At 44.9% G+C, this 24,643-nt stretch overlaps 3 protein-coding genes across 8 annotated transcripts in view; 2 read left to right on the plus strand and 1 right to left on the minus strand.

Moving 5' to 3' along the window:
- Positions 1–6,571, plus strand: part of LOC112225132 (ubiquitin carboxyl-terminal hydrolase 37) — a 35,807-nt gene extending 29,236 nt beyond the window's left edge. The window contains exons 17-24 of the mRNA XM_024388799.2: positions 493–628; positions 757–973; positions 1,198–1,358; positions 1,646–1,706; positions 3,356–3,471; positions 3,975–4,044; positions 4,386–4,524; positions 5,268–6,571. Coding sequence (XP_024244567.1) covers positions 493–628; positions 757–973; positions 1,198–1,358; positions 1,646–1,706; positions 3,356–3,471; positions 3,975–4,044; positions 4,386–4,524; positions 5,268–5,358 — 991 coding nt within the window. The 3' untranslated portion in view covers positions 5,359–6,571. The remainder of the gene's footprint in view (positions 1–492; positions 629–756; positions 974–1,197; positions 1,359–1,645; positions 1,707–3,355; positions 3,472–3,974; positions 4,045–4,385; positions 4,525–5,267) is intronic.
- On the minus strand, positions 6,570–8,247 carry ybey (ybeY metalloendoribonuclease). Of its 2 annotated transcripts, XM_024388801.2 has the most exons (5): positions 8,156–8,247; positions 7,859–8,058; positions 7,518–7,649; positions 7,011–7,079; positions 6,570–6,924 (listed from the first exon to the last, which is right to left on the minus strand). In XM_024388801.2, the coding sequence occupies exons 2-5, from the start codon at positions 7,892–7,894 to the stop codon at positions 6,829–6,831; spliced, it is 333 nt and encodes a 110-aa protein (XP_024244569.1). In that variant the 5' UTR covers positions 7,895–8,058; positions 8,156–8,247; the 3' UTR covers positions 6,570–6,828. The 2 variants fall into 2 exon arrangements, with proteins under 2 accessions (XP_024244569.1, XP_024244568.1); XM_024388800.2 differs by lacking the exon at positions 8,156–8,247 and having other exon boundaries at positions 7,859–8,068.
- A 181-nt stretch (positions 8,248–8,428) lies between these two features.
- LOC112225130 (minichromosome maintenance complex component 3 associated protein) overlaps positions 8,429–24,643 on the plus strand; it is a 30,050-nt gene continuing 13,835 nt past the window's right edge. For 2 of the 5 annotated variants that reach the window (XM_024388795.2, XM_024388797.2), the window contains exons 1-21: positions 8,429–8,516; positions 8,926–10,697; positions 10,824–11,071; positions 11,212–11,293; positions 11,535–11,700; positions 11,939–12,117; positions 12,353–12,489; positions 12,801–12,998; positions 13,260–13,528; positions 13,825–13,987; positions 14,178–14,338; positions 15,917–16,155; positions 16,471–16,802; positions 17,243–17,343; positions 17,476–17,607; positions 17,894–18,007; positions 18,196–18,348; positions 20,331–20,528; positions 20,652–20,720; positions 20,837–20,971; positions 22,236–22,389. In XM_024388795.2, coding sequence (XP_024244563.1) covers positions 9,080–10,697; positions 10,824–11,071; positions 11,212–11,293; positions 11,535–11,700; positions 11,939–12,117; positions 12,353–12,489; positions 12,801–12,998; positions 13,260–13,528; positions 13,825–13,987; positions 14,178–14,338; positions 15,917–16,155; positions 16,471–16,802; positions 17,243–17,343; positions 17,476–17,607; positions 17,894–18,007; positions 18,196–18,348; positions 20,331–20,528; positions 20,652–20,720; positions 20,837–20,971; positions 22,236–22,389 — 4,848 coding nt within the window. In that variant the 5' untranslated portion in view covers positions 8,429–8,516; positions 8,926–9,079. Of the gene's footprint in view, positions 8,554–8,925; positions 10,698–10,823; positions 11,072–11,211; positions 11,294–11,534; positions 11,701–11,938; positions 12,118–12,352; positions 12,490–12,800; positions 12,999–13,259; positions 13,529–13,824; positions 13,988–14,177; positions 14,339–15,916; positions 16,156–16,470; positions 16,803–17,242; positions 17,344–17,475; positions 17,608–17,893; positions 18,008–18,195; positions 18,349–20,330; positions 20,529–20,651; positions 20,721–20,836; positions 20,972–22,235; positions 22,390–24,643 lie in introns of all 5 variants that reach the window. The other 3 variants (XM_024388798.2, XM_042306628.1, XM_024388796.2) reach the window with 3 other exon arrangements.

Raw genomic sequence — 24,643 nt, forward strand, 5'->3', positions numbered from 1 at the left:
CAAACACTCAAACTGGACAGTTTTATCTCAATCTCTTCATTCAAAGATTCAATCATGGACACTCTTACTGACAGTTGTGGCTGCTTTGAGTAATGTGTCGTTGTCTCTACCTTCTTTCCCTTTGTGCTGTTGTCTGTGCCCAATAATGTTTGTACCATGTTTTGTTGCAACCATGCTGTGTTTGTCTTAGTTCTGTCTTCATGTAGTGTTGCGTTGTCTCTTTTTTTTAAATCCCAGCCCCCGTCCCCGCAGGAGGCCTTTTGCCTTTTGGTAGGCTGTCATTGTAAATAAAAATGTAAGACTTGCCTCGTTAAATAAAATACATTGTTATTACAATTTGCATTGTGTAAAGTAATTATAAATGACAAAATTAGATTCTAAAAATAAATGAAAAAATGTTGGACCACCTGCAATACCTCTGGTCCACAGGTTGAAAACCACAGGTGTAAATGTTTGGATCTTCTAACCACTGTCTTTATTTCCTTCCCCCAGGAAAGTGTCTCTGAAGGCAGGGGGCAGCTCCAGCAGTATCCTGGTGGACTCTGACAGCGAGGAGGAGCTGAGCCGGAAGGCGGTGAGCCGCAAGCGACGCCTCAGCGACTGTCTGCCTGACGACAAAGCAGAGGAGGTAGGGGGACTCGGGAGAAATTAGTTACTACAACTTAACCACTGACACATGCAGGGACAGGTTGAAAGAATACTGTTGGTTTAGGTCCGGTGTGACATGGTGGGCTCTGGTTGTGTGTTTCGGTCCAGCGAGGCGTCCAACACACAGACGCGTCAGACATCAACGATGAGGCGATGCTGGCGGTAGTGCTAGAGATGAGTTGTCAAGACACTGGTCTCTCCTGCCCCACCCCTGAGGACGAGCCAACCAGCAGCCCCGACACGGGCTTTGGGGACGCCGACCCCGACACCCAGGAGCCAAACTACCACCCAGACCTGCTGGAGACGGACAGCAAACCGTCTGCAGGTAACCACGACACACACACACCCCAGCCAGGAGAGAAGGGGGAAGTGTAGGCTTAAACGGATAACACACCAAAACAACTCTCTGTAGTTACTAGATGTCCATTATGAAATTTGTGAAATTGTAATTTCCTTGAACTATCCTATACTAAGTCATGAAGACCATGGACTGTTTTGAAATGTGCGTTTCACCAACCCTTGCGCAACAGAGTGTATCTGTGTGTGTAGATGCGCTGGACTCCCTGGATCTGACCATGGATGAAAACAAGGAAAACCAGACACCTGAGGGGGTGCAGGGGGAGCTGGACTGGGTGCAGCAGTTTAGCCTGGAGCAGGAGCGGGAAGAGCAGGAGCTGCAGCAAGCCCTGGCCCAGAGCCTGCAGGAGCAAGTAAGACTCCCAACACACACTAGGCCATTACATAGAGACCGATACAGCTCTACCCTTTTTACTGTTGGATAAACCTGGTGTCTGTGGTTCACCAATGTTTTTGTAATGTAGGCTAATCTTCCCTCTGCATGTTTTGGTGAATACCCAAAATTGGGTTGAAGCTCTGATCCACCAACTTCATATAATGTCAACTAGATGTCCATTTGACCCTGTATCCAGCAATGCTGCCTTGTTGCACCATCGCAATACATTCCAGTGACATTTTCAATTTGTGGTATGTCCTACAGGAAGCCCAAGAGATGAGGGAGGACGACGACCTCAAGAGAGCCACAGAGCTCAGCCTGCAAGGTACAGCATAGAAACTGGTACCCCTTTTTTAAGCATATACTCAGCATCACAAAATAAAAGTAGTGTGTGTGTGTTTACACCAGGGGTTGGAATCAGTTCCGGTGTTCCAACCAGAAAATATGTTCTGAATCGGTTCGAACCAATAAATTAAAAAAGTAGCAGTTCATATAGGTCAGGGAGGGGCAACTTTGATAGGGGTGGGGGCCACACACTCTGGACTCATGAGGGGCTGTAGTTGCCCCCCCCCCACACACACACTGCGGGCAAAACATTTTAGTGGCCCACCTTTTGACAGCGGAGAGACTTAACTTTTAGAGTTCATTTTGTGCAATTTTGTCATAGTGTAGAGAGAAATATTTGCAGTTTTAATATGGTATCTGAGTGAGACTAACAAAATCAATGGGAGGGGCCCTGGCCGATAATTTGACCGTGATAACAAGTTTAGTTTAGCGGCCAGCAATCTAATTTACCAATCTAAAAACATTTAGTTGACATTAGCTAATTGACTATCAGTGACAGATATAACAATAGAGAAACTGCTGATTCACATCCACATTTCTAAATTGCACCTTGTGTATTCTAACTTGCAACAAACAGGAAGTTGAGTTGAATTTGATCCGAGGGCCTCCAAAAGGGGGCCTGCGGGCCGCATGCCAGCAGTTGCCCATCCCTGATCAGTGGTGGAAATTGTCATATTTGAGTAAAAGTAAAGATATCTTAATAGAAAATGACTCAAGTGAAAGTCACCCAGAAAAATCCTGTTTAAGTAAACGTCTAAAAGTATTTGGTTTTAAATATGCTTAAGTATCAAAAGTAAATGTAATTTCTCAAATGTACTTAAGTATCAAAAGTATAAATCATTTCCAATTCCTTATATTAGGCGAACTAGACGACACCATTTTCTTTAAAAAAAATATATATATTTTTAAATTGATGGATTGCCAGGGACACGCTTCAAACCTCATACATAATTTACAAACGAAGCATATGTTTAGTGAGTCCCCCAGATAAGTGTGTGAATTAGACGATTTTCCTGTCCTTCTAAGCATTCAAAATGTAACGAGTACTGTTGGGTGTCAGGGAAAATGTATGGAGTCATTGTCTCTAAGAATGTAGTGAAGTACAAGTATAAAGTTGTCTAAAATAGAAATAGTAAAGTACAGATACCCCCAAAAAACTACTTCAGTAGTACTTTAAAGTATGTTTACTTAAGTACTTTACATCACTGTCTTATTTACATGTTTGATTGGTCAGATAAGTGCAGGCGCGAGATGCGACTGAAATTTCACAGGTGAGGAGAGGGCAACGTGGTGGACATGGAGGGGCTTGGCTTGAAGCGCTGAACATCATGATGTGAATTGGAATGTGTTTAGGCTGTTACTAGCATTATAACTTCACAAAATTACCAAATTATATTCTAGACATTAGGAATATTTTGGGAACTAAAAAGAATGTTAGTAAGCCCTAGGCAAGATATGAAAATAACGGTTTTGTTCCAGAACACGAGAGATCCCTTTTGTTCCCGGTTTCACTTCCTCTGAAAAATGTCGTTATTTTTTGGTTCCCTGAACTGGTTCCAACCCCTGGGCTGCGCATTTCAGTGGTTTTCACGTGTCTTGATCTGCTCTGCTCTGGTTTCTCCCTCCCAGAGTTCAACAACTCGTTGCCGGAGCTGCTGTGTTCAGACGAGGATTCTGGGAACGAAGAGGTGCTGGACATGGAGTACAGTGAAGCAGAGGCTGGGGACCTGAAGAGGAACGCTGAGGTACAGAGCCTCCCTCCTTTTCCTCATCTCCCACACTAACCAGCCTTCACCAGGGTCCTGTTCAGTAGGGAGTAAACTCTCGTGGACAGACACGCATAACATAAATGGTAGTGTCTTACAAGAGACTGAGATGTGACGACTAACGAGCAACTTTGTTCTGGTACGCAGTTTTTTTTGTCACTGATTTGGACAAATCGTGATTTTGCAGGTGCTCGCATCTTACAAATTTCTAAATGGGACATTTGGCCCATAGACTTGCCTGAAACTGGCAGAGAGTTTCTGTTTAGGGGGTCGAGAAATGGCTATTCTTGTTAGTATCTTTTCTAACGTGTGTGTGTGTGTGTGTATATATGTCCCCCCCCGCCGCCACCAGAATTTAATCGAGCTTCTGATGCAATTACACAACATTTTAGTTCTGGGTGTCTGACATTAAGTAAGGAGAAACGTTTTGAAATGGAGTGAAACGTCCTGGCTTTGACAACTTCTTCCTTTCTTGTTCCCAGAGTGGAGATCTGGCCAATTCCTTCCGGCTGATCAGTGTAGTCAGTCACATCGGGAGCAGCTCCTCCTCTGGTAAGCACTGCCCTCCCTATAAACCACAGTCTGCTAAGATATATGGCTGTGTTACGAGATGCACCGTTATTTGTGGGACCCAAAAAATGTGTTCAAGTTGAATGAATATTGAAGCATGAATATCATTCATATTTTTTGGTAGCAACGGATTTCTGCGCATCTCAAAACACACTACGGTGTAACAGGAGCCACCGATTATCACTCATCCGTGAAACAACGTAAAGCATGAAAATGTAAGGTTGTGTGAGCTGAGACAACATATATGATTACGATACCATGAGAACCCCAAACACTGGATTCTTGTCTAATATTAACCTATAATTCAATCGCCCGACTCTCAGGCCATTACATCAGCGACATCTACGACATGAAGAAGCAGTCGTGGCTGACCTACAACGACCTGGACGTGTCGCGCACACAGGAGGCCATGGTGCAGAGGGACCGCGACCGCAGCGGATACATCTTCTTCTACATGCACAAGTGAGTGTCCCTCTTCTCTTCCATCAAGGTCCCTATTCCAGCTTCAGATGGAGGGCGGGGTTGTGTTCAGTGGAGAACGTGTCCTGAACTTGTCCAATAAGAACAGATTTGTTTTCAGTTGCAATAACTTTGCAACAGTATCCCCTACTGAATACTAAAACCCTGTTTTCTTATGCTTAGGCAATAAGGCACTGGGGGGGGGGGTGGTATATTGCCAATATACCACGGCTAAGGGCTGTTCTTATGCGTAACGCAGAGTGCCTGGATACAGCCTGTGGCCTGGTATATTGGCCATATACCACAAACCCCTTATTGCTATTATAAACTGGCTACCAATGTAATTAGAGCAGCAAAAATTGATGTTTTGTCATATACCTGTGGTATACAGTTTCTGGGTACAATCCAGTGGCGGCTGAGCGAGACCCAGCTCCAGTAAGCAGGGCTGCCAACAACAATGGGCAACTGAGCAGAAGCTGGGAACCCCCCCCCCCCTCTCATGCAATTTGTTCAAAGCTCTTCTTTTTTCAGAAAAAATTAAGGGGGGAAATTAAACAGTCTACTATCTCGAAGAATGCTGGGGGGGGTTTAATACAAATAAAGGACATTAAAACAAATGAAGTTGTACATTCACTTATTGTAGGAGATGTTGCCTAACTTGGTGTTGTGTGTATCATATACACTGGAACCCACTATGATGGGTGTGGATGCCTTGACTGACTGCTGTGTTTGTTCCCTCCTCTCAGGGATGTTTTTGAGGAGCTTTCTGAGCTGGAGAGAACCGGGGCCAGTGGAGGAGCCTCAGAGGCAGGGAGGACCGTCCTGCAGCCCCTCTGAGCCACCAGTCTGTCATCAATTAATCACACCAACCAACACACTCCAACAGCACAGAGCTGTTCCCCATCAGATGTGTCGGGTTAAAGAGAACCCTTCTCCAGTACTACTGATTGCCGTCCACATTTTGCCCTCTTCAGGCACTTTGTCCCTTTTTTAAAAACAAAACACAACAGACCAAGGTAGCTTCTGTCAGGCGCAAGACATCAGCACACATACAGCCCACATTCTTCTCTCCAGGTCTACTCAGAAATGAGACATGCAGCACACTCAAAATATAGGAGTTGACTATGTTCTTTGTTTATTCAAGCCTGAGAGAGATTAGCCCCCAAACTTTGTTTCTTTTCTATGATTTGTTGAATAACTTGTAAAATAGTTTCTTGGCACTCGTATGATATTAACTATCATGCGTTTAAGAACTTTGATAGAAAGTGTCAGATGGATTGTATGGTTGACTCAATTTCTAATAATCTATCGAAAACCAAGATTTATTCTTGTGCTGGAATTAAAGCTAATTTAAGGTTAGTACTTTCTTCTATATGCATCGGATACATGTGGTGCAATATTTATTTTGTGGCATAGATTTGCCAATACTGCTTATGTTTGTATTCTGTTCTAGAGTTGTGTTTTTTTTTTTTTTCAATTTCTTGCAATGATTTACATATGGACTGTTTGTTGCTGTTTTATTCATGTTTTATCACCTTGACAAACTAAACATTAATAAAGTAGCTTGCTTTTTTTTTTATTTTTAGAAGCTTACGCACCCAGTACAGAACCGGTAGTTTCTTTTTCTAAAGCGCTTTACTTTGAGAAATGCACAACCACTTTGTTTAGAATGTGTTCCTTCAAACCGCTGACAATGCAGAAACATGTATTACATGCGTAAGCTATCCTGCATAGGCTTTGCTTTTAATAAGGCCATAAGATTTAACTATTTATTTTAGCAGAGGTCTGTTTATTGGCCAGCTCGGATGTCTCATCACACCTGACCAGTATTCACATCTTTTAGACTACTTTTTGCTAAGATTAGGGTTTGGCTAGCTATTTACTGGTCTCCTGCTTGCATTAAGTGAAAATGAACATGTTTTAGGTTGACAAGCGTGTCTGATGTGGAAGGCAAAGAAGTAGCAGAGTGGAGTTTTTTTTTTTTTGTAGTTCAGGCTCCAGTATTTGACTTCCTCCTTCCATTTTAAAATAAAAGTGAATTTAAACAATGGTTTTGGATGTTTTTAATTCATCAATGTCAAGTCATGAGTAGTGCAGTTTGATTGTAAAAAAAAAAAAGAGTAGCCTGTCTAGCTCCATAGGTAAAAGCTCAGCAATCACATTAAGGCTGACACTGTCTGTAGCTATCACTTGGAAATGGGCAGTTTATTCATGATCAAGGAGTCGTCTTTGCAAGTTTCCAAATCCATCCAAAGCTAAGTCCATTGGTTTCAAAGGCCTTCCATTGCAGTTGGTTCTTCTTGGTGGTCACCCATCTTGGCTACACTTCTTGGTCAGAGGCACCAGCTGTCTGCCAGTGAATCTGTTGAACTCATTAAGTATGTAGCTTTCCTTCTGCAGCATCTGGGAGCACAGATATACAACTGTTAAAAGGAAATCTTTCATTGAAAAAATGTGGGACCTAGCCATTGCACTTTTATCATCCATACCTCTTTCCACTCCTCCTCAGTTTCATGTCTGTAACCCAACAAATGACAGATTCCATGAGCAGTGACTGACTGATCAAGGAGAAGGGGGACAAAAAAAAGTCAAATGAACAAGCACTAATGCAACTACTAGTGTTTAGTGTAATAAAAAACAAATGTCTGTCAATTTGGGACCCAGAACCATATTTAGTGTGTGCTGGCAAGTATTTCACTAGAAACGTTATACTTTTGCATGTGAATGATTATCACATGATAGTCACAGGACAAACTGTTAATCACACAGTATTTCACCATTCTAAAAGGAAAGGTGGGCCACCCCGCCTCACTCTTAAGCTCCCGCCAAAAAGACCCTGGCTTCGATTGAAAATGTGACTTAATGTCTGTTGCATGATATTACTGTGTTGTAGGTTGTCATTGTAAATACATATTTGTTCTTAACTGACTTGCCTAGTTAAATAAAATAAATGTTGTGCATGCATTGTGTGGCTGTTTTACTAGTAGCTTGCTCACTGTGAGAATTCCATGAAGATCCTGAGACTGCTGCTGGCACTGTTTCATCAGGTATTCAACCCCCAAGAAAATGTCTCCAAGGTTCAGTTCATCTCTGTAAATGGGGCAAGGCAGCTTCCCAGGCCTCAGCTCCTTTAAAAACAAAACAAACATTGATCACCGTTTCTTTACCTAAATTCAATTTCCAAATGTTCACATAGCGAACAGGGTAACACTTCCAGAGGCCAGAGACCATCCCACCACTGCATCTTGAACCTGTGGTGCATTAGCACCCGTGCCATGAAATCCCAGACCTCTTGACAGGGGCAGATTAATGCTGGGAAGGCAACTTAGATACCAACCTCATAGAATGGAAATGAGAGGACATCAGTGGGCATATTTTTTTTCCTATAAATGTTATTGATGCGTTGAATTTTGCGGTTGTCCACGCAAATGACTCCCAAATCAAATTTTTGGATGCCTAATATGTGCCTCAACGTCTCCACATCCTTCCGTAGCCTCGCGCGTCGCAACGGCACCACGTTCTGAAGATTCCGTAGAACTACACCCATTTGAAAACGCCAGTCACTAATGTTACAAAAACTCTGAAGGAAATAGTTTTTATCAAGTAGTCGTAAATATTACGAATGTCTACATACAAGAAACAGGTATCCTAGGTAACTAGCGTGTTGTTAGCCGGCGAATGCTCGTTGGTTCAATCAAGGTGACTCAGTCGTTCCAGTTGTTGAAGGCATTCTTATTTTAGATTATGAATACAAATATGTACTATTCTACAACAAGGTCATCTAGAGCTGCTGTAATGATACACATCCAATATATTATTATATGACAAAATATCCTATTGCTACAAACAAACAATTAACATTTCAGCTAGCATTATTCTCTTGCGGATCCTTCCCGGGGTGGAATGTAGAATCTGGGAGCCTAAATAGGTTGGACCGGAACCGGATGTCAGCAAGTTTCTATTCAAATTGATGAGCATTGGGGAATACTGAAAAAGTAGGTCACTAGCTATCTTGTTTGAAACAATATAAAGGTAAAGTCCGTCTGTATTATAAAAAGCAACCGAACGTTTTAGCGTTATTAAAGACGTCCTTAATTTTCAAGTAGCACGTCTTGTAAATTCGCTAGCGCGTTAACAAACTAAACGTTAGCTAGCTAGGTTTACATGATGTAACTAACGTGAGCTAGCTAACATTTTCCAAGTCACAACATGTTAACGAACTAGCTAGTTACATGTAAAGTACGCCATTAAAGTGTTTACGTAGTCTTTGAAGCTGAATTACGTGTACATAATTAGTTTAAAAAAAATAGATAACATGAATACGTTTCCATAAACCACGTTAGAAAACATGTTAAGTTAGCTATATAACATCAACATGCTAATGTTTACTTTGCTTGTCTTCAGGCTCAATGATGCTTCACTGAAGACACTTCAAATGTAGGAACACACACTCCTCAACATGCATTGCAGCAACCTGGACTCTAGAACGGCTTATGTGAGTTCAAGTGAATAAGTGACTGCTGTTGAGTACAATTGAGACTATTCTGACATTTCCACCATGAATCCCAATAGTCTGTTTGGAAGACAGCAGGGAGGAGCTTTCCAGGCCCCCAGCAACACTAACAAGACTGGTGGCATGTTCCAGGCCTTCAGACAGGAGGGTTCCACCAACCCTCCACAGAATGTAGCATTTAGGCAAACTGCAACATTTGGGCAACCGTCTGCCTTCAGTCAGCCTTCAGTCTTTGGTCAGTCTCCGGCATTTGGGCAGACGCCTTCGCTTGGACAAGACTCTGTTTTTGGGCAAAGTGGAGGACTAGGTCAGGCGTCAGGGCAGACCTCGACATTCTCTTCAATAAGTCAGCCTCCAGCCTTTGGTCAGTCCTCATTGGGGCAGGGTAGCTCTGGGTTTAGTGGTGCTCCCCCACCATCGTATGGTCAGGCCACCGGACAGATTCAGAGTTCTGGGTTTGGACAGATGCCTGCTTTTGGACAGAGCGCTGCCTTTGGGCAGCCACCTGCATACGGGCAGCAGCAGGCCCCGGCATTCGGCCTCTCCTCTGGGATCTCCCAAGCTTCCTCTGTCCCCACCACTACCACCACCGCAGGGTCGGCACAGCCTATGAGTTTTGGCCAGTCGCCCTTTGGCCAGCCGCCACCCAGCGCTACGACCACCTCCTTTGCTACAGCTCAGAGCGTTGTCCAGAGTGGAGGCTTCAGCACGTCAGAATTCAGCTTCAAGCCGTCCAACGAGGTGCTGTTTAAGCCCATCTTCAGTGCCAGCCCAGAGCCGGCTAACCCCCAGCCCGCCTCTGCATCCGAGCAGCCCTTCGGTGGCACCACCACCACCCAGCCCTCTTTCAGCACCAAGGACAGCAGTGGACCAGCCAGCTCAGGCTTCTCTCTCCAGACCGGAGCCAAGAGTGGCCCGCTTGGCTTCAGCTTCTCCCAGCCGGCGGTGGCCCCCTCCATCTCCGCTTCCATTGCCACTACCAGCCTGGCCCAGAAAGACCCTCTCAGCATAGGCTCCGGAAGGAGCCTGCAGTTCACATTCTCCCAGCCATCCGCTCTCTCCAGCACTAACTCCAGCTCCAGCACCGTTGCCCCCCAACCAGCTCCGGTCCCCAGCAGCCCCTCCTCCTTCAGCTTCTCTACCAAAGTCCTCCAGTCCCAGCCCGCGCCCCCAATGTCCCTGTTTGGAGGAGTCGGCTTCGGCCAGACTTCTACATTCGGAGACCTCAAAACCGAGGCCCAAGCTGAGGAGAAAGTTGGCGATGAGGAGAGCACCAGGGAAGTGACCGTGTTGGGGAGACTTGGAAAAGGAACTAAGCGGAAGGAGGAGCCAGTGAGTCCCAAAGCCGCTTCAAGGAAGCCTGCCCAATCAGAGGACGCCCAAGCTGAAGCCAGAGCTGACTTACCCAGACACCCCTCCAAACGGCCTCTCCTGAGGTCCTCCCGCGGCCCCGTGGGTGGACTCTTCTCCAGGGCAATGAGTGGCATTATGAAATCCACAGCCAACTCAGTGAGGAGGGACCCCGTGAAGGAGGAGCAGCAGCCTCCAGGATGGGGGGAGGGGGAGAGAGCAGACACACAAGCTCCCATCAGTCTCAGACCCGCTACTCCTCCCAGTGCTCAGGCCCCCACCAGAGAGGTTCTGGAGAAAGCAGAGGCGACTGGTAAGTCCTCATCTTGAAAATTAAGTAAAACACTATTACTTGCTGTGAACCAAAATGTACCAACAAAATGTTTAGTTTGTATCACAGATTTTGTCATGCTGATTTTCTTCTCACCTTTTACTCCAGGTTCGGTGGAAGCCCCCGACCCAGACGCTGAGACCAAGACCCCAGCTAGGAGAAGGCAGCGCAGCGAGAGCACGGACAGCCTGGGGGGCATGTCCCCCAACGACGCCACCATCCTCCAGTGCAAGAGCATCCCACTCAGCCTCAACAAAAAGAACGTCATAGAAAAGCACTTTGGCCGATTCGGGAAAGTCTGCCGGGTCTACTGCCGACCCCATAAGAACCTGGCTATCGTCCACTTCCAAGACCACGTGAGTACCACTCTACAGACAACAGAAGTGACTTGACATGCTTTTGGGGATTCTCAGTTCTGTTACATGTTATATGATTGTGCCGAATTTAACTGAGAATATTTTTTGGTTTGTTTTCAAACATCTGTGATACCTTTCAGGCATCAGCAGCAAAGGCAAAGAAGAAGGGTAAAATGCTGCACAGACAGGAAATTGTTATCTTCTGGCAGAGGAAGAAACACAGTAAGTCCTTGTGGCCGCATCCTCCTATTTTGCAGAGTTAAGACAGACAATGCAGACCAAATTACTGTTACTAGTTAAGTATGCAATTAATAGGCTTATCTAAGGGAAATCATCTGACAGACAAGTAGCCCACTGTCAAGCTCTTGATCAGCTGCCCCTGTATTTCCATGCACCTTGATTGAAGCCATTCTGTCTTTAGAAATTGATTGTGTGTGTATTGCTCCTTACGTGTTTGTGTCAGGCCCGGGGAAGAAAGGCGATCGAGCCCCAGAGGGAGAGGAGGAAGAAAGGGACAGGGACAACCAGGTTCCAGACACCAGTCTGGGGGGCTTCCAGTCCTCCTCTCCACTGAGGAAGCCACTCCCCAGAGCCCCTGCCCTCAGCAGCACTGTCAACCTCAGCAGGAGGTAACCTTGGCTCCCCCTCACAGCTAGCTGGGCCAGACTTCCTGTTTCTGTGAAGTGCTTTTATAACCCGAAATGCTTGTGGAAACATACGACTTATACTGTAAAGATAATAGATACTTTCAAGGCTTATTAACTTGGGGATAACTGTGGGTGTTAGCTAGCCGTGGGTGACTAGAGTTAATCTCTAAACACATCAGGATGTGAAGTCCGATATAAAAAAAGACACTTTGCTTCTCAGCTCCCCAGTGAAGAAGCCGTCCATAGCCAAGTCCCTGCAGTTTGAAAGCGAGCCCCAGCAGGACAGCAGCTCTGAGCGCCCCGTGCCCTCCTCCCTCCTCCACCTGATTGGCCAGCTGGCTGAGACAGCCGAGGAGAAGTACCGCTTCCTGGAGCAGAGGGACAAGATCTTGCGAGCTGGTAGGTATAGTAGAGCTGTCAGTCTGACATGCAGTCCTGGAACTGGCCACGCACTTCTGAATTGACTTTCCTGCATTTCTTGTATGAAGCCATTAGTTGACATGAAAGAAAGAGCTGAATGTCGATTTCTTTGACTGTTGGCATAACAACAACGAAGAAATGAAAGTAATAATAATAAACATTAAATAAAAATCTGGTCTGTAGAGGCTGACTGGTTCTGTTGTTCAATGTGCAGGGCGGCCCAAACGGACAGACCTGGAGCTGTCTTTTTTTGTGGGGACATGCCCAGACATGTGCCCCGAGAAGGAGCGCTACATGAGGGAGACACGCAACCAGCTCAGTTGCTTTGAGGTCGTCCCAGACACTGAGAGGGTAAAGCCATTTCTTCTATCCCTGTTTCAAGTCACACAAATTCTCTCAGGCACACATTTTGCAAGTATACTGCACCTGTGCTACTGTTGTGTAAAGTACACCACCCTGTCATCAATAGAATGTTCCACTTAATGGCATATGATAATCATAATAATGATGATTTTGATATGTGTGCTATTTATCTAGATATGTCCTCAAACTCCAAGTGCTTGACATTGTGAGTGGGATATACTCCTGTCCAAACGTCTCAGTTAAAGGATATCAACCTTGTTTATACATTTTATAATGAGACGTAACCACTTCCTGTCCAGGTGGACCACGTGGCGGCCATCAAGGAGTACAGCAGGTCGTCGGCGGACCAGGAGGAGCCCCTCCCCTACGAGCTGCGGCCCCTCCCCGTGCTCAGCATGACCATGGACTACCTCGTCACCCAGATCATGGACCAGGGCCACGACAACTACCGCGACTGGTACGACTTTGTGTGGAACAGGACCCGCGGCATCCGTAAGGTACACACAGCTACTGTTGGTTAGCTAGCTAGCTAGCTGGTACTGTTTTTTTAATAGTTTAATAGTTAATATCGGTGTCACAATTTGTATTTTTTTTTATTTAACTAGGCAAGTTAAAGGAATGGGAAAGTGCTAAGAAATGCTGAGTAGCTGAGAGCAGAAAAAAAATAAAAGCTAATGAAAAAGTGTTCATAACACATTGCTGTGGTCTGAGGGGCTTTGTCCGTTGGAGTTATGCTAACTCTATTCCTCTCCTCCCAGGACATCACCCAGCAGCACCTGTGCGACCCGCTGACAGTGTCGCTGATCGAGAAGTGCACCCGCTTCCATGTGCACTGTGCCCACCACCTGTGCCAGGAGCACATGATGACGTTTGACGCCAAGATCAACAACGAGAACATGACCAAGTGCCTGCAGAGCCTGAAGGAGATGTACCAGGACCTGTCCACCAGGGGTGTCTACTGCCCCCAGGAGGCTGAGTTTCGCCAGTACAACGTGCTTCTCAAACTAGACGTTGGGGACGTCCTCCGGTGAGTCACTCACCAACGATTGGGTCGTGTTTATTAGGGTACACTGTAGCAAAAGATTTGGTAACGGAAAAGGTAATAAGTGTCTCTTATTGGCCAGTTTTACCTCCCAGTCTCCCTTCGTTACAGACCATTTTCTTCTGTTTTGTTCTTACGACTGTGACATTACCCTAGTTATTCTCCATTTGGAAACATACTACTGATGAAATGTAAGCTTGTCTTTGTTTTACTGTTTCAAACACCGCCCTTATCCTCCACTCTGACTGAGAGTATGCTCTCTTTTGTTGTGGTCCACACAGTGAGGTGCAGCAGTTCAGGGACGAGGTGCGCAACTCTCCAGAGGTGAAATTTGCCGTGCAGGCATTCGCAGCTCTCAACAGCAACAACTTCGTACGCTTCTTCAAGCTGGTGAAGTCTGCCTCCTACCTGGCGGGCTGCCTATTGCACAGATACTTCAACCAGGTCAGCAATAAAAGTCACCTACCCTAGTAACATTCTACCTCCATGTGATTTTTAGTGGGTCTGTAGTTAGCTTTGAAAAGTAGTAGGAAGTTGAACCTGTAGTAAATGAGGGTCACATCCCAACTAGTTGTCCCTTGGGAATTGATGGACGTTTGTGCCTATGTGTTTGTATGCATTCCTGTGTGTGTAGGTGAGGGGCAAGGCCCTGAGGACCCTGAATAACGCCCACACAGCGGGCCTTCAGAGGTCCACCATCTTCCCCCTGGAGGATCTGGTGCGCATGCTCATGTTCGAAGACGCCGCTGAGGCCACAGACTTCATCCAGCAATTCGGCCTCAACGTTAGTGGCGGGTCAGTACCAGTACCTGTCTAATACAATATATGCACCCAACATATTTACTGGAGAGAAGAAATAAAACCTGTAGCATACAGAAAACAAAAAATAACGTTTCTTATTTGATGTTCAGGTTGCACCTCCATGTATCGCTTGAAATGTAACATCTTCACAACAGTAAAGAGCTCAGAGGGACAATGTTTTTAAAGCGGCAATAAGCAGTAGAAACAATAACAAAGAGTACCTCGCGCCCCTGTTTTGCGAAAACGCTGAAATGTATATCATCCATGAAATAAAATGTATAGTTTTAACCATGTTTTGAGTCTATATGAAATTGTATTAGTCACATGCTCCGAATACAACAGCTGTAAACCTTACAGTGAAATGCTTACTTACGAGCCCCTAACCAACAATGCAGTTTTAAAAACTACGGATAAGAAATAAAAGTAACAAGAAATTAAAGAGCAGCAGTAAAATAACAATAGTGAGACTATATTATACAAGGGGGCACCGGTACAGAGTCAATGTGCGGGAGCACCGGTTAGTTGAGGTAGTATGTACATGTAGGTAGAGTTATTAAAGTGACTATGTATAGATGATAACAACAGAGAGTAGCAGCTGTGTAAAAGAGGGGGAGAATGGGGGGGGGGCAATGCAAATAGTCTGGGTAGCCATTTGATTAGGTGTTGAGGAGTCTTATGGCTTGGGGGTAGAAGCTGTTTAGAAGCCTCTTCGACCTAGACTCGGCTCTCCGGTACCGCTTGCCGTGCGGTAGCAGAGAGAACAGTCAATGACTAAGGTGGCTCTTTGACAATTTTTAGGGCCTTCCTCATATAGTGTTTGTTTACATTTATGTTGTTTACAAACATTGGTGTAAACACAGATGTAAAATGCTTCTTATTGTAATTTCTGATTGCTTCAGACAAATTTTGGGCTTCAGTTGCTCTTCTCCACTCGTTGTCATTCCCACATTCACGAACGGAAGGCTCTGACTTTGTATCAACTTTTCTGTGTATTTTTAGCTGGTAAAATGCAAGATTAACATCAAGCAAAACATAAGGAAATTTAGCTGGCTACATTTTTTTCTATGATAAACATTACAAATAGGATTTCCATTCATTGTCTTTGTAAGCTAATTTACGTACGTATGGCTGCTTGACAAATAGCGTTTCACTTTTCTCAAGAAAATGAAGCTATTTTCTGCCAAATGTGTTGCACTAATGTATTTGGTGTGAACGGAAACCATAGTTGCATGCCCGTGACCACTCCTATTGAAGCAAAAAAACACTGACTGTCAATATAAAACGCAGAGTTTCTGATGGTGTGCGTTTTGGCGGGTTACGACAGTTGAACTAAGCTCATGAGGTCACACAAGCTCACTAAGCTTATATTCTTCAAGAATCAATGTGTACATGTTGTTAATTTATAAGTCCAACAATGGATGTAGCAACGGGTAATTGCCCCTTAAAGTATTCATACAAAAAAAAATCAAAAGATGAATCACTATAGTCACTTTTCAATGTTTCACTGGGTAATTGTTGTCATCAAGCAACAGACTTCCTTCTCTGATGTCCTCTAACCTCCTGACCCCACAGCTTGGTGGAACTGAGCCGCACGGCCTGGCAGGAGCCAGACCTGAACCTACCCCAAGTGAAGTCAGATGTCATCATGGCCAAGAGGGCTGTGCTAATTGGGGAGGTGGTAAACGGAGGACCACTGCCCAACCCGCCCCAACATGCCCCCGTCTGCAGCTTCGACGCCCACAACAAGTACTGGGGGGAGGGTCCGCTGGCAGAACCCACACTCTTCAGGAGCAGCCCGGTGGCTGTAACGGGTATGGGAGCCATTGCAGTTCAAGATGGCTAAACTGTAGAGGCCTGTAGAGCCGCTGTGCCCGTAGATTGATGTTCAAGACGGCCCTTACTGACATTGTTTATTTAGCCTGTCATTGTGTCTAGAGTTGTCTGCCGTTGATGCTACCCGTAAAATGTGAAAATGTTCAATAGTTTGTATTGGTAGTCTTGAGCTAATGATTCAATGTCACAGGTACGAGGGGTGTCATGTTCTTTACAATTGCTGCTGTGTTGTAATCTTTCTCATTCTGACTGAGAATTAATAATAAAATAAAACATATTTTGACTCTTCCCAGTGCCAGCCTTCACCCTGCAGAAGCCAGAAGTCAAGGCCCAGCCGGAGGTTGAGCTCCAGCCGCAGAACAAACCTGTCATGCTGCTGGCAGAGCCACGACTCTTCGGGGATCTTCCACCACCGTACCCCGGCCTTGCCACTGCCACCGAGCCTGCCCAGCCATTGCAGGGCACAGATGAGACAGGGGAACCAGAGCCCGCCCAGCTCACTGTCCAGGTCCACCCTGCAGCAGATCTCCAACAGCAGCTGTTCCAGCCCATTGATGTTGCCCAGACCCAGCCTGTCAGACCCCCCTCACCCCCGCCCAAACCTGAGCCAATCTACTCTGACGAGGTGAGAGAGCGAGAAACCCCTAGTGGGTTGATGCTAGCTTGCCTTAGTGGTAGTGTTTCCCAAATGGGCTCCCGATTGGCGCTGTGGTCAAGGCACTGCATCTCCGTGCTAGAGGCATCACTACAGACCCTGGGTTGAACCTGGGCTGTATCGCATCCGGCCGTGATTGGGAGTCCCATAGGGCGGTGCACAATTGGCCCAGTGTCTTTAGGATTTGGCTGGGGGAAGGCCATCATTGTAAATAACAATTTGTTCTTAACTGACTTGCCTAGTTAAATTTTAAAAATGGTGGGTTAAGACTGTTGTTAGGTCGTTGCTGCTTTCTTTTTGGTCATAGCTCTAGGCTCTGCCTCTAGATGTGTATGAAAGTCAGCTGAAGGGTAGGAGATGTGTCCCCCTGTACGTATGACTCATGTTTTCTGTCCATCCTACTGCCGTAGGACATCCTGGCAGAACTGGAGTGCGTGGTAGAGGAGGTGCTGGAGGCGGTGGTGCAGGAGGTTGCCAGCGCTGGGGCCGACTACGCTGCAGCCGCTCTTAGGTGAGTGCTATATTATTGCTTTGTTTGTTTAAGACTGACTTAAGATTGCATACACTGTGGTACATCAGGAGTAGCATTGAACATCCCCTTTCACGTTGATACCCAATGCCTTGTTTTTCTGTCTCGCTGCAGTGCGAGCAGTGTCCACATGGAGGCGGTGGTGAGCGAGGTGGTGGAGCAGATGCTTTGGGAGGTGTCCACAGCTGAGGTCCAAGCAGAGCGAGAGAGACTCGCCGAGGAAAAACGCAGGATAGAGGAAGCCAGGTTTGTCAGAGACTCTGAAACACCTTGATCTCAATCCTAACCCTAGCTGCAAACCCATACGCAAAATGTATGCACGCGTGACTGTAAGTCGTTTTGGATCAAAGCGTCTGCTAAATGGTATATATTATGTTATTAATCTCTCGCTTTCTTAACCATACATTGGAAGCAGAAGTTTAACAAATCACTTAGTCCAAGTTTTGACCTGTTAACATGTAACTCCACATCCAACTTCTAGTCCAATGTCTTCCAACTCATTATCCGTGTCTCTCCCTCTTTTCCTTGGCAGGAGAAAGCAGGAGCACGAAGTCTTCCTGGCCCAGTTTAGTGACTCTCTCTGTTCTGAGATAAGCCAAGAGGTCTTGACCGAGTGTATCCAGGAGACTGCCGCCTCCGAGATCCAGTGAGCTGCCCTTCTACACTCAAAACTCACATTCCTGATTCCATATCCACCACAAGCCCCATGTTCATGGTGCTGTCTCTCTCTTGTGTATATGCACCTGTGCAGTACTGTCGAGCCTCTGTTGTTTTTGCCGACATGCAATAGCCACCAGACATTAGTCATTTTCAGTAACAATATCTGTGTGTCAGGTTAGCCATAGAGGAGGAGGCAGCATGTGTGGCGCGCTGTTCTGAGGAGGTGTGCAGCTTCCTGGTGGAGGAGACCCTGGATAAAGAGATATTCCTCATGGTGGAAGACATCCTGGAGGCGGAGCTACAGCGTATACAGAAGTACATTAAGAGGTACAACCAAGGCATTTGAATGACAACTATGACTGCTTAGGTTGACAGTTGGGCCACCAGACATCGTGGAGACCCTTTATCAAGGTTCTCCAACTCTGGTCCTTGCTGTTTTAGTTTCAAGGCTCATGTTTGCTTTTCAAAGCCTGCCCTCTCTGTTGGGTGTTGGCTCCTTCTCTCGAAGCACCGCCATAAAGCGGAATATTTTACCGTGAACACTGCAGAAAACGCGAACTCCTTCCTCCACTACTCTTTCGTCCTCGTGAGGCTACAATACGTTGAGTATCCGGGGAAGCTGTGAAGCACATAAGCCTACAGAACTTGGTTCAGTAGTGGCCTGAATATTGTATATACATTTGTTCATACGTCATATAAAGGCTGAAGGCTAGAAATAGCCCATATCTATTTTCTACAATGTATTTGAATAAAAAAATATAGATTTTCATTTTTATCTAGGTTTTACACCAATCATTCACTATAATACAAAATATTATGGGGCAATAATAAGTATGCCTAAAACCATATATTTCTAAATAACAAAAAAATATATAAAATAAGAGTAGGCTACATGACAATCCAGCGCCATAAAAATAAGTTCAGAACAAATCGTCCAAGAATGTGCTTAATGTTCTGGTCTCATAAGGATTTTGGAGTCATTGAAAGGGTTGAAATGGATGTGTCACGAAGGCTAGGTGCTAATTTTTTTCAGCTTGAGTCTTCAGGTAAGACACCAGCCGTTCAGTCATGGTGTACTTCTGAACCCAGTAGCTTCAGTTCCTTCTGTTGCTTGTAGTAGGTGGCAGAATGACAGCAAGTTGCTGCTCCCTTCTCATTTCACCTCTGCAGCTGTTGTTGCAATGCCTCGATGAACTTCCAACGGTGGGGTGGTTAGCGCCAAGATTCGCCGAAAATGTTTGATGCCAGCCTTCCACTCAGTTGTTGGTCTTCGCCAAGTCTTGCAGGACAGCGTCGTAGCAGTTCAGAAATTCTGAAAATTAAAAAAAGAGATCATATTCGGTTCACTTCCAGAATTATTTATTAGCGGTCTGTCCTTCCCATCTGTAGGTGTAGCCTTCATGTGCCAGGACATTTTTTCGAAACACTTAGTGGATATATGTGGGTTACATTGCTTGTCAGTGACATCACCAGGACCTTGGATAAGTGAGTGCCACTGGACATGTTGACTGTAATTTCCTCTTATTGTAGGCCGACAATCTGTCTCCACTCTTTGCTGGACTTTCTCTTTGCTGGACTTAGTATGTCAATGTCAGAGTATCTTCTCATTTGGGTAATATTTGTGTGGTATTGAACATATTGTAATGTATCCAGTCATGTAGAATTGCAGGAATTTATTTTAGGAAAGGCTATTTTAGAATTTCATAATCCATTTTCAGACGTTTTCCGTTGGTAGGCCTACCCATGTCTCTCTCCTCGCTCGGAAAGCCTGCTGACTGATGTTAATACCAAAGTTGATAATTGTGACTTGATTAAATTGGAATGATGGGAATAATGATGATGTATAGCCTAACCCTTTAATCATAGGCTACTGTTACTTTGTGTCTCTAAAATCACAACGTTTCTAAAGTCATATTGAAACTTCCAAATGTCGGCCTTTTACAAGATCATTTTTTGGGACATGAAATGTTCTATTTTCCTAACGGATCAAAATTGGGTATGCTATAGCCTATATATAATATTCTGCCCGTATGAACACATTTATTTTAGGCCATATATAGAATAGCTATGCCTGATTTTAATGAAAAGCTGCAAACAGACACATTGTTTTGCAGCCAATAGACTATACAGCTGGCTTCACAGTTTCCCCGACGAATAGGCCTACAAGGAAACTCGACATATCTCGCCGAAGTTGAGTGCGCGAGGGATCTGTGCGCTGCTTAGTACTTTCCACAAAAGGTTTTGCACAACAAGAAGACATGTAAGCTTCCCTCTCACCCCCTCTCTCCCTATTTCTTTCTCTCCGTCAGGTGGCGCGACGTGGTGGCGGTACGCAGGCAGCTAAAGAGACAGATGCGGGGCTTCCCTGCCGCCCCCTGCTGTGTGGACCCCCGCTACAAGCTCAAAGCCCTGGCTCCCAGTGCCCCCTCCCAGCCCTCTATGGACTGTCTGGCCAGGGGCATGGTCAACCTGGGCAATGGCGGCTACATGGCCCTGTCCAGCACCAGGTACTGGAGCTACCCTGCCCTGCTCTGGCCCTCGCCTCCCTCTTCTCTCTGTCCTTCTTTCTCTCTCTTTTTTTTCCCTCTTCGCTCTCTTACACACCTCTGACTCTTCTGTAATGTCCCCAGGTTGCTAAAGACGAGACAAGAAGCAATCCATCAGATGCGAGTCCACTTCTACTACCAGCAGCTGTTGAAGTAAGCTGTCACCCCCGCTCTTACGTCATTGTAGTTCTTCTCTCAGTTGTGTACTTCTCAAACTCTCTCACAATGACATTAAACACAACATCAAACAATATGTGTGTCCCCTTCAGTGAGTCAGTGTGGACTCCTCTAGACATGCCTACGCTGGTGGTTGAGAACGTTCCTAACCCACCTGACAGAATCTTCTGGAAGGCCACCCTGCTGTTGCCCAGCGACCACGAGAGTGTTGCCAGCATTGCCGACAGGTGAGATCTAAAGCAGTGTGGCAGATGTAATTGCCATTGAATTCCACACACCCTCTCACAGTGCAGCATACAAGTACTCTCACCAGTACTTTGATGACTGTGTCCAAGAGTGTCATGTATTTGCCGGCTCTGCTAAATACTGTATAGTGATTTTAGTTTGATGGACAGCTGCCTCTGAAGCCTCCGCAGCTAAGCTTCCATCCTGTGGTTCCTGATCTGCATCTGCTCCATGATAAGGAGCAGCCTGTGAGACCTCAAGAAGAAACAGACTTTCTTTCTTCTAAAAGTGGCACTGGATGCATGGACCACCATTCTCTACACACCTGACCATTTTCACCAGCTGGTCTCATGCTTTCAGAGTGCCTCTTTCTGTCCTGAAACTCATTCAGCTTTTCACCTTTCCAAAGATAACCACATACAATGGATCTCTCTTATCAACCAGTTTGCTGTAATGCTCTTTCATGATGTCATGGGACTCATCCCAGCTCTTGGTGGAATCCACAACAGATCTGTAGAACACATCCAGAGTCATGGGAGAGGCAACATCATCAAAATCAGATTGTCTTGCTCTCATCTCTGCCAGTGGTAAAGATCACAGGCTCAAATTTTCCAATGGTGTCTATCGCGAAAATCATTAGACCTTTTTGTGAATAAAATTCTGAATCAATCGCGAGAGTTTATGAAAAGTGTTCCAATTAAGATCTTTAATAATTTGCCGACGAGGCAGAAAAGTCAGCTGAATCTTAGCTTTCCCAGTGAGGACTGAATTCAGAATTAGCTATTTGTTTTTCACACAAACACTTCTTTATTACATTTATTTTTTTGATAGAATACTGCTAATAACCACAGGGTGCATCAAAGTCCATCTTGCAGAACTTGGTGAATGTTCATATGTACTGTATGTTCAAACGGGGCAGCCTCTTGTATATTTTTATCCGAATGCAATGGGCCACCCGGCACAGCCAGAGGAGGACTGACCACCCCTCAGAGCTTAGTTCCCTTCCTAGGTTTTTTCCTTGGTTCCTGCCTTTTCTAGTGAGTTTTTCCTAGCCACCGTGCTTCTACACCTGCATTGCTTGCTCTTTGGAGTTTTAGGCTGGGTTTCTGTATAAGCATCTGCCGATGTTAAAAGGGCTTTATAAATACATTTCATTTTCTCTCCACATACTTATTTTCACCAGCTAGTCACTCATGCTTTCCAAGTGCTTCTTACCTCTGATGACACTTGTGTTTATTGAGTGTGTTCTCTGTGCTCTTATTGCAGGATCCTGACAGACTGGCTGGAGACCAAGTTTGGCATAGGTGAAAGTGCAAACGACACAGAGAAGGAGCAGGAGGGGACACTGAGGACTCTCTGCATCACCAACGGACTCAGGGAAGCAGGAGAGAAGACTCACAAAGTACACATCAGCATCAAGGTGGGAGCTAAAACAACATTACCAAAACATTTTCCACTATGACTAGTGATAAGTTGAATAACTACTTTCTACACAAGGGGTGTCAAACAAATTTTGGCCCAGCTGCCGCATTCGGTCTTCAACGAGATCTGGAGGGCCATACTGTATGTGTATGTGTTATACAGTGCATTTGGAAAGTATTCAGACCTCTTCCTTTTTTCCACATTTGTTACGTTATGGTAATTCTAAAATTCCCCTCATCATTCTACCCCATAATGACAAAGCAAAAACAGGTTTTAGACATTTTTGCAAATATTTATAAAAAACGTTTAAAAAAAAAAAACTTAGACCTTGTTTACATAAGTATTCAGACTCAATTGAGCTCCGGTGCATCCTGTTTCCATTGATCAACCTTGATGTTTCTACAACTTTATTGGAGTCCACCTGTGGTAAATTCAATTGATTGGACATGATTTGTAAAGGCACACACCTGTCTAAATAAGGTCCCACAGTTGACAGTGCATGTCAGAGCAAAAACCAAGCCATGATGTCGAAGGAATTATCTGTAGAGCTCCAAGACAGGATTGTGTCTAGGCACAGATCTGGGGAAGGTTACCAAAAAATGTATGCAGCATTGAAGGTCCCCAGGAACTGTCACGGTGCTGACTTTTGCCCGTCGCCTGCAGCAAAAGCCTCTGTCCCGTCCCCTGGCTAGGCAGAGTACTTTAGGATTTTTGTCACTTCGGTGTAACAGGGGCCTTGCCTTGCGGCCCCACCAACTCTTCGTATTCGTAATGGCCCTACACGTGAGTTGGGTTTGTTCCTTCGTTCACGTTGTCACTCCCTTATTTGCCGGTCGGGTATGAGGCCTCGGATAGATGAGTACTTTATTACTTTATGTTTATATACTCTTCCTATACTCCCTAACCTTGGGTCCTCTTCTCTTATATATCAATACCTAATAACTAATCTTCTGTTATTATGCTCGTCAGCTAGTAGTCACTTGGAAACTAGCATTGTTATATGTATTTGACTTTTCCAAAGATATATTATTGTCCACACAATGAAATATTCTTTAGTGCAATCACTTTAACCTATAACCAGGGTCACTTTCTGTTCCGTGAGAGTGTCAGAGGCGTTTGCTCTCCAGATCGTAAATCTGGCCTAGCTGTCAAAGTTTCAAGCTTTTATTAAGTCAGTCTGTTTTTGGTCTTTATACACGTTATTACAATTCAATGGTTATACAGTACCAATACATCAATAATGCTCAATCAAACCTTAATGCGCTATGCTATGCCACGTAATATTTTGCAAAGGTGAAAAGCTTAACACATTTCTTTGACTCTTAAAACAAAGCAAACACCCATATATTTACCTTGAAGCTCTATATTCCCTTGGTCCTTCCCGAAACTGGTCTTTATAAGAGTAGTAATATTTTTGCAGCCTTCTGCTGTTTATACTACTATAATCTTCTTATTTAGTCTGAATTTCCTATGGTTTTTACTGACTACTGTTTAGATATTGATTCCTTCTTATCGACTCTTGGCTACTACGAGGCTTTAACTATTTCTGGGCTTTTTCATTCTTGCCGAACTGCGATTGTTACTGACACACCAAAGATGGAACGTTGTTGCTATCAAGAGTTCTCCACACCTCGCATTGTTGAGGGGCGAAGTTCTCTCGTACACAATCTTGTTCACTTATTCTTTTTATAGAGGTGCGTAGTACAACACAATTCTTTAAGATATACTAGTCTATAGTTTGCTCGCGCCTTGAGATCAAAGTAGTCAATACAAACAGAGTATAGTAAAAGTAATTTACCTGGTCTGATGATTCTCTATGATGTCCAAATCATATGGGTAGAGGATCATGCCTAGGCACTGATCTCTCCTCCTTTTATACCTCTTTTAGACACTCAGTTTGGGAGAAGATGTTCGGGAGTGCAATCTATCGTAACACAGAGTGCCATTGCATTACGTATGGTAGCACTTAGTCCAATGTTAGTTCCTTTAGCACTGATGCCCATAGGTTTTCTTCCGTTGGGGCGTCGTCTTGGTAGGTCGGTTCATAACACTCCTCAGTCTTCCTATAGCTTGGTTCTTGTTTAATTCCTAGTACTTGTATTTGCCATGCATTTGGCTCCCTCTGCTGGTCACCTGCTGTTGTGGCAATTTCTTATTTTATCCCAGTCAACAGATGGCCTTAGAGCCAATGAATGTGGCCCTGGAACTGGACCGGCCACTGAGGGAGGGGTCCGATATTTTTTGCCTTTTGC

This window comes from Oncorhynchus tshawytscha, linkage group LG26 (assembly GCF_018296145.1).
Source record: "Oncorhynchus tshawytscha isolate Ot180627B linkage group LG26, Otsh_v2.0, whole genome shotgun sequence".
Classification (NCBI taxonomy): Eukaryota; Metazoa; Chordata; class Actinopteri; order Salmoniformes; family Salmonidae; genus Oncorhynchus; species Oncorhynchus tshawytscha.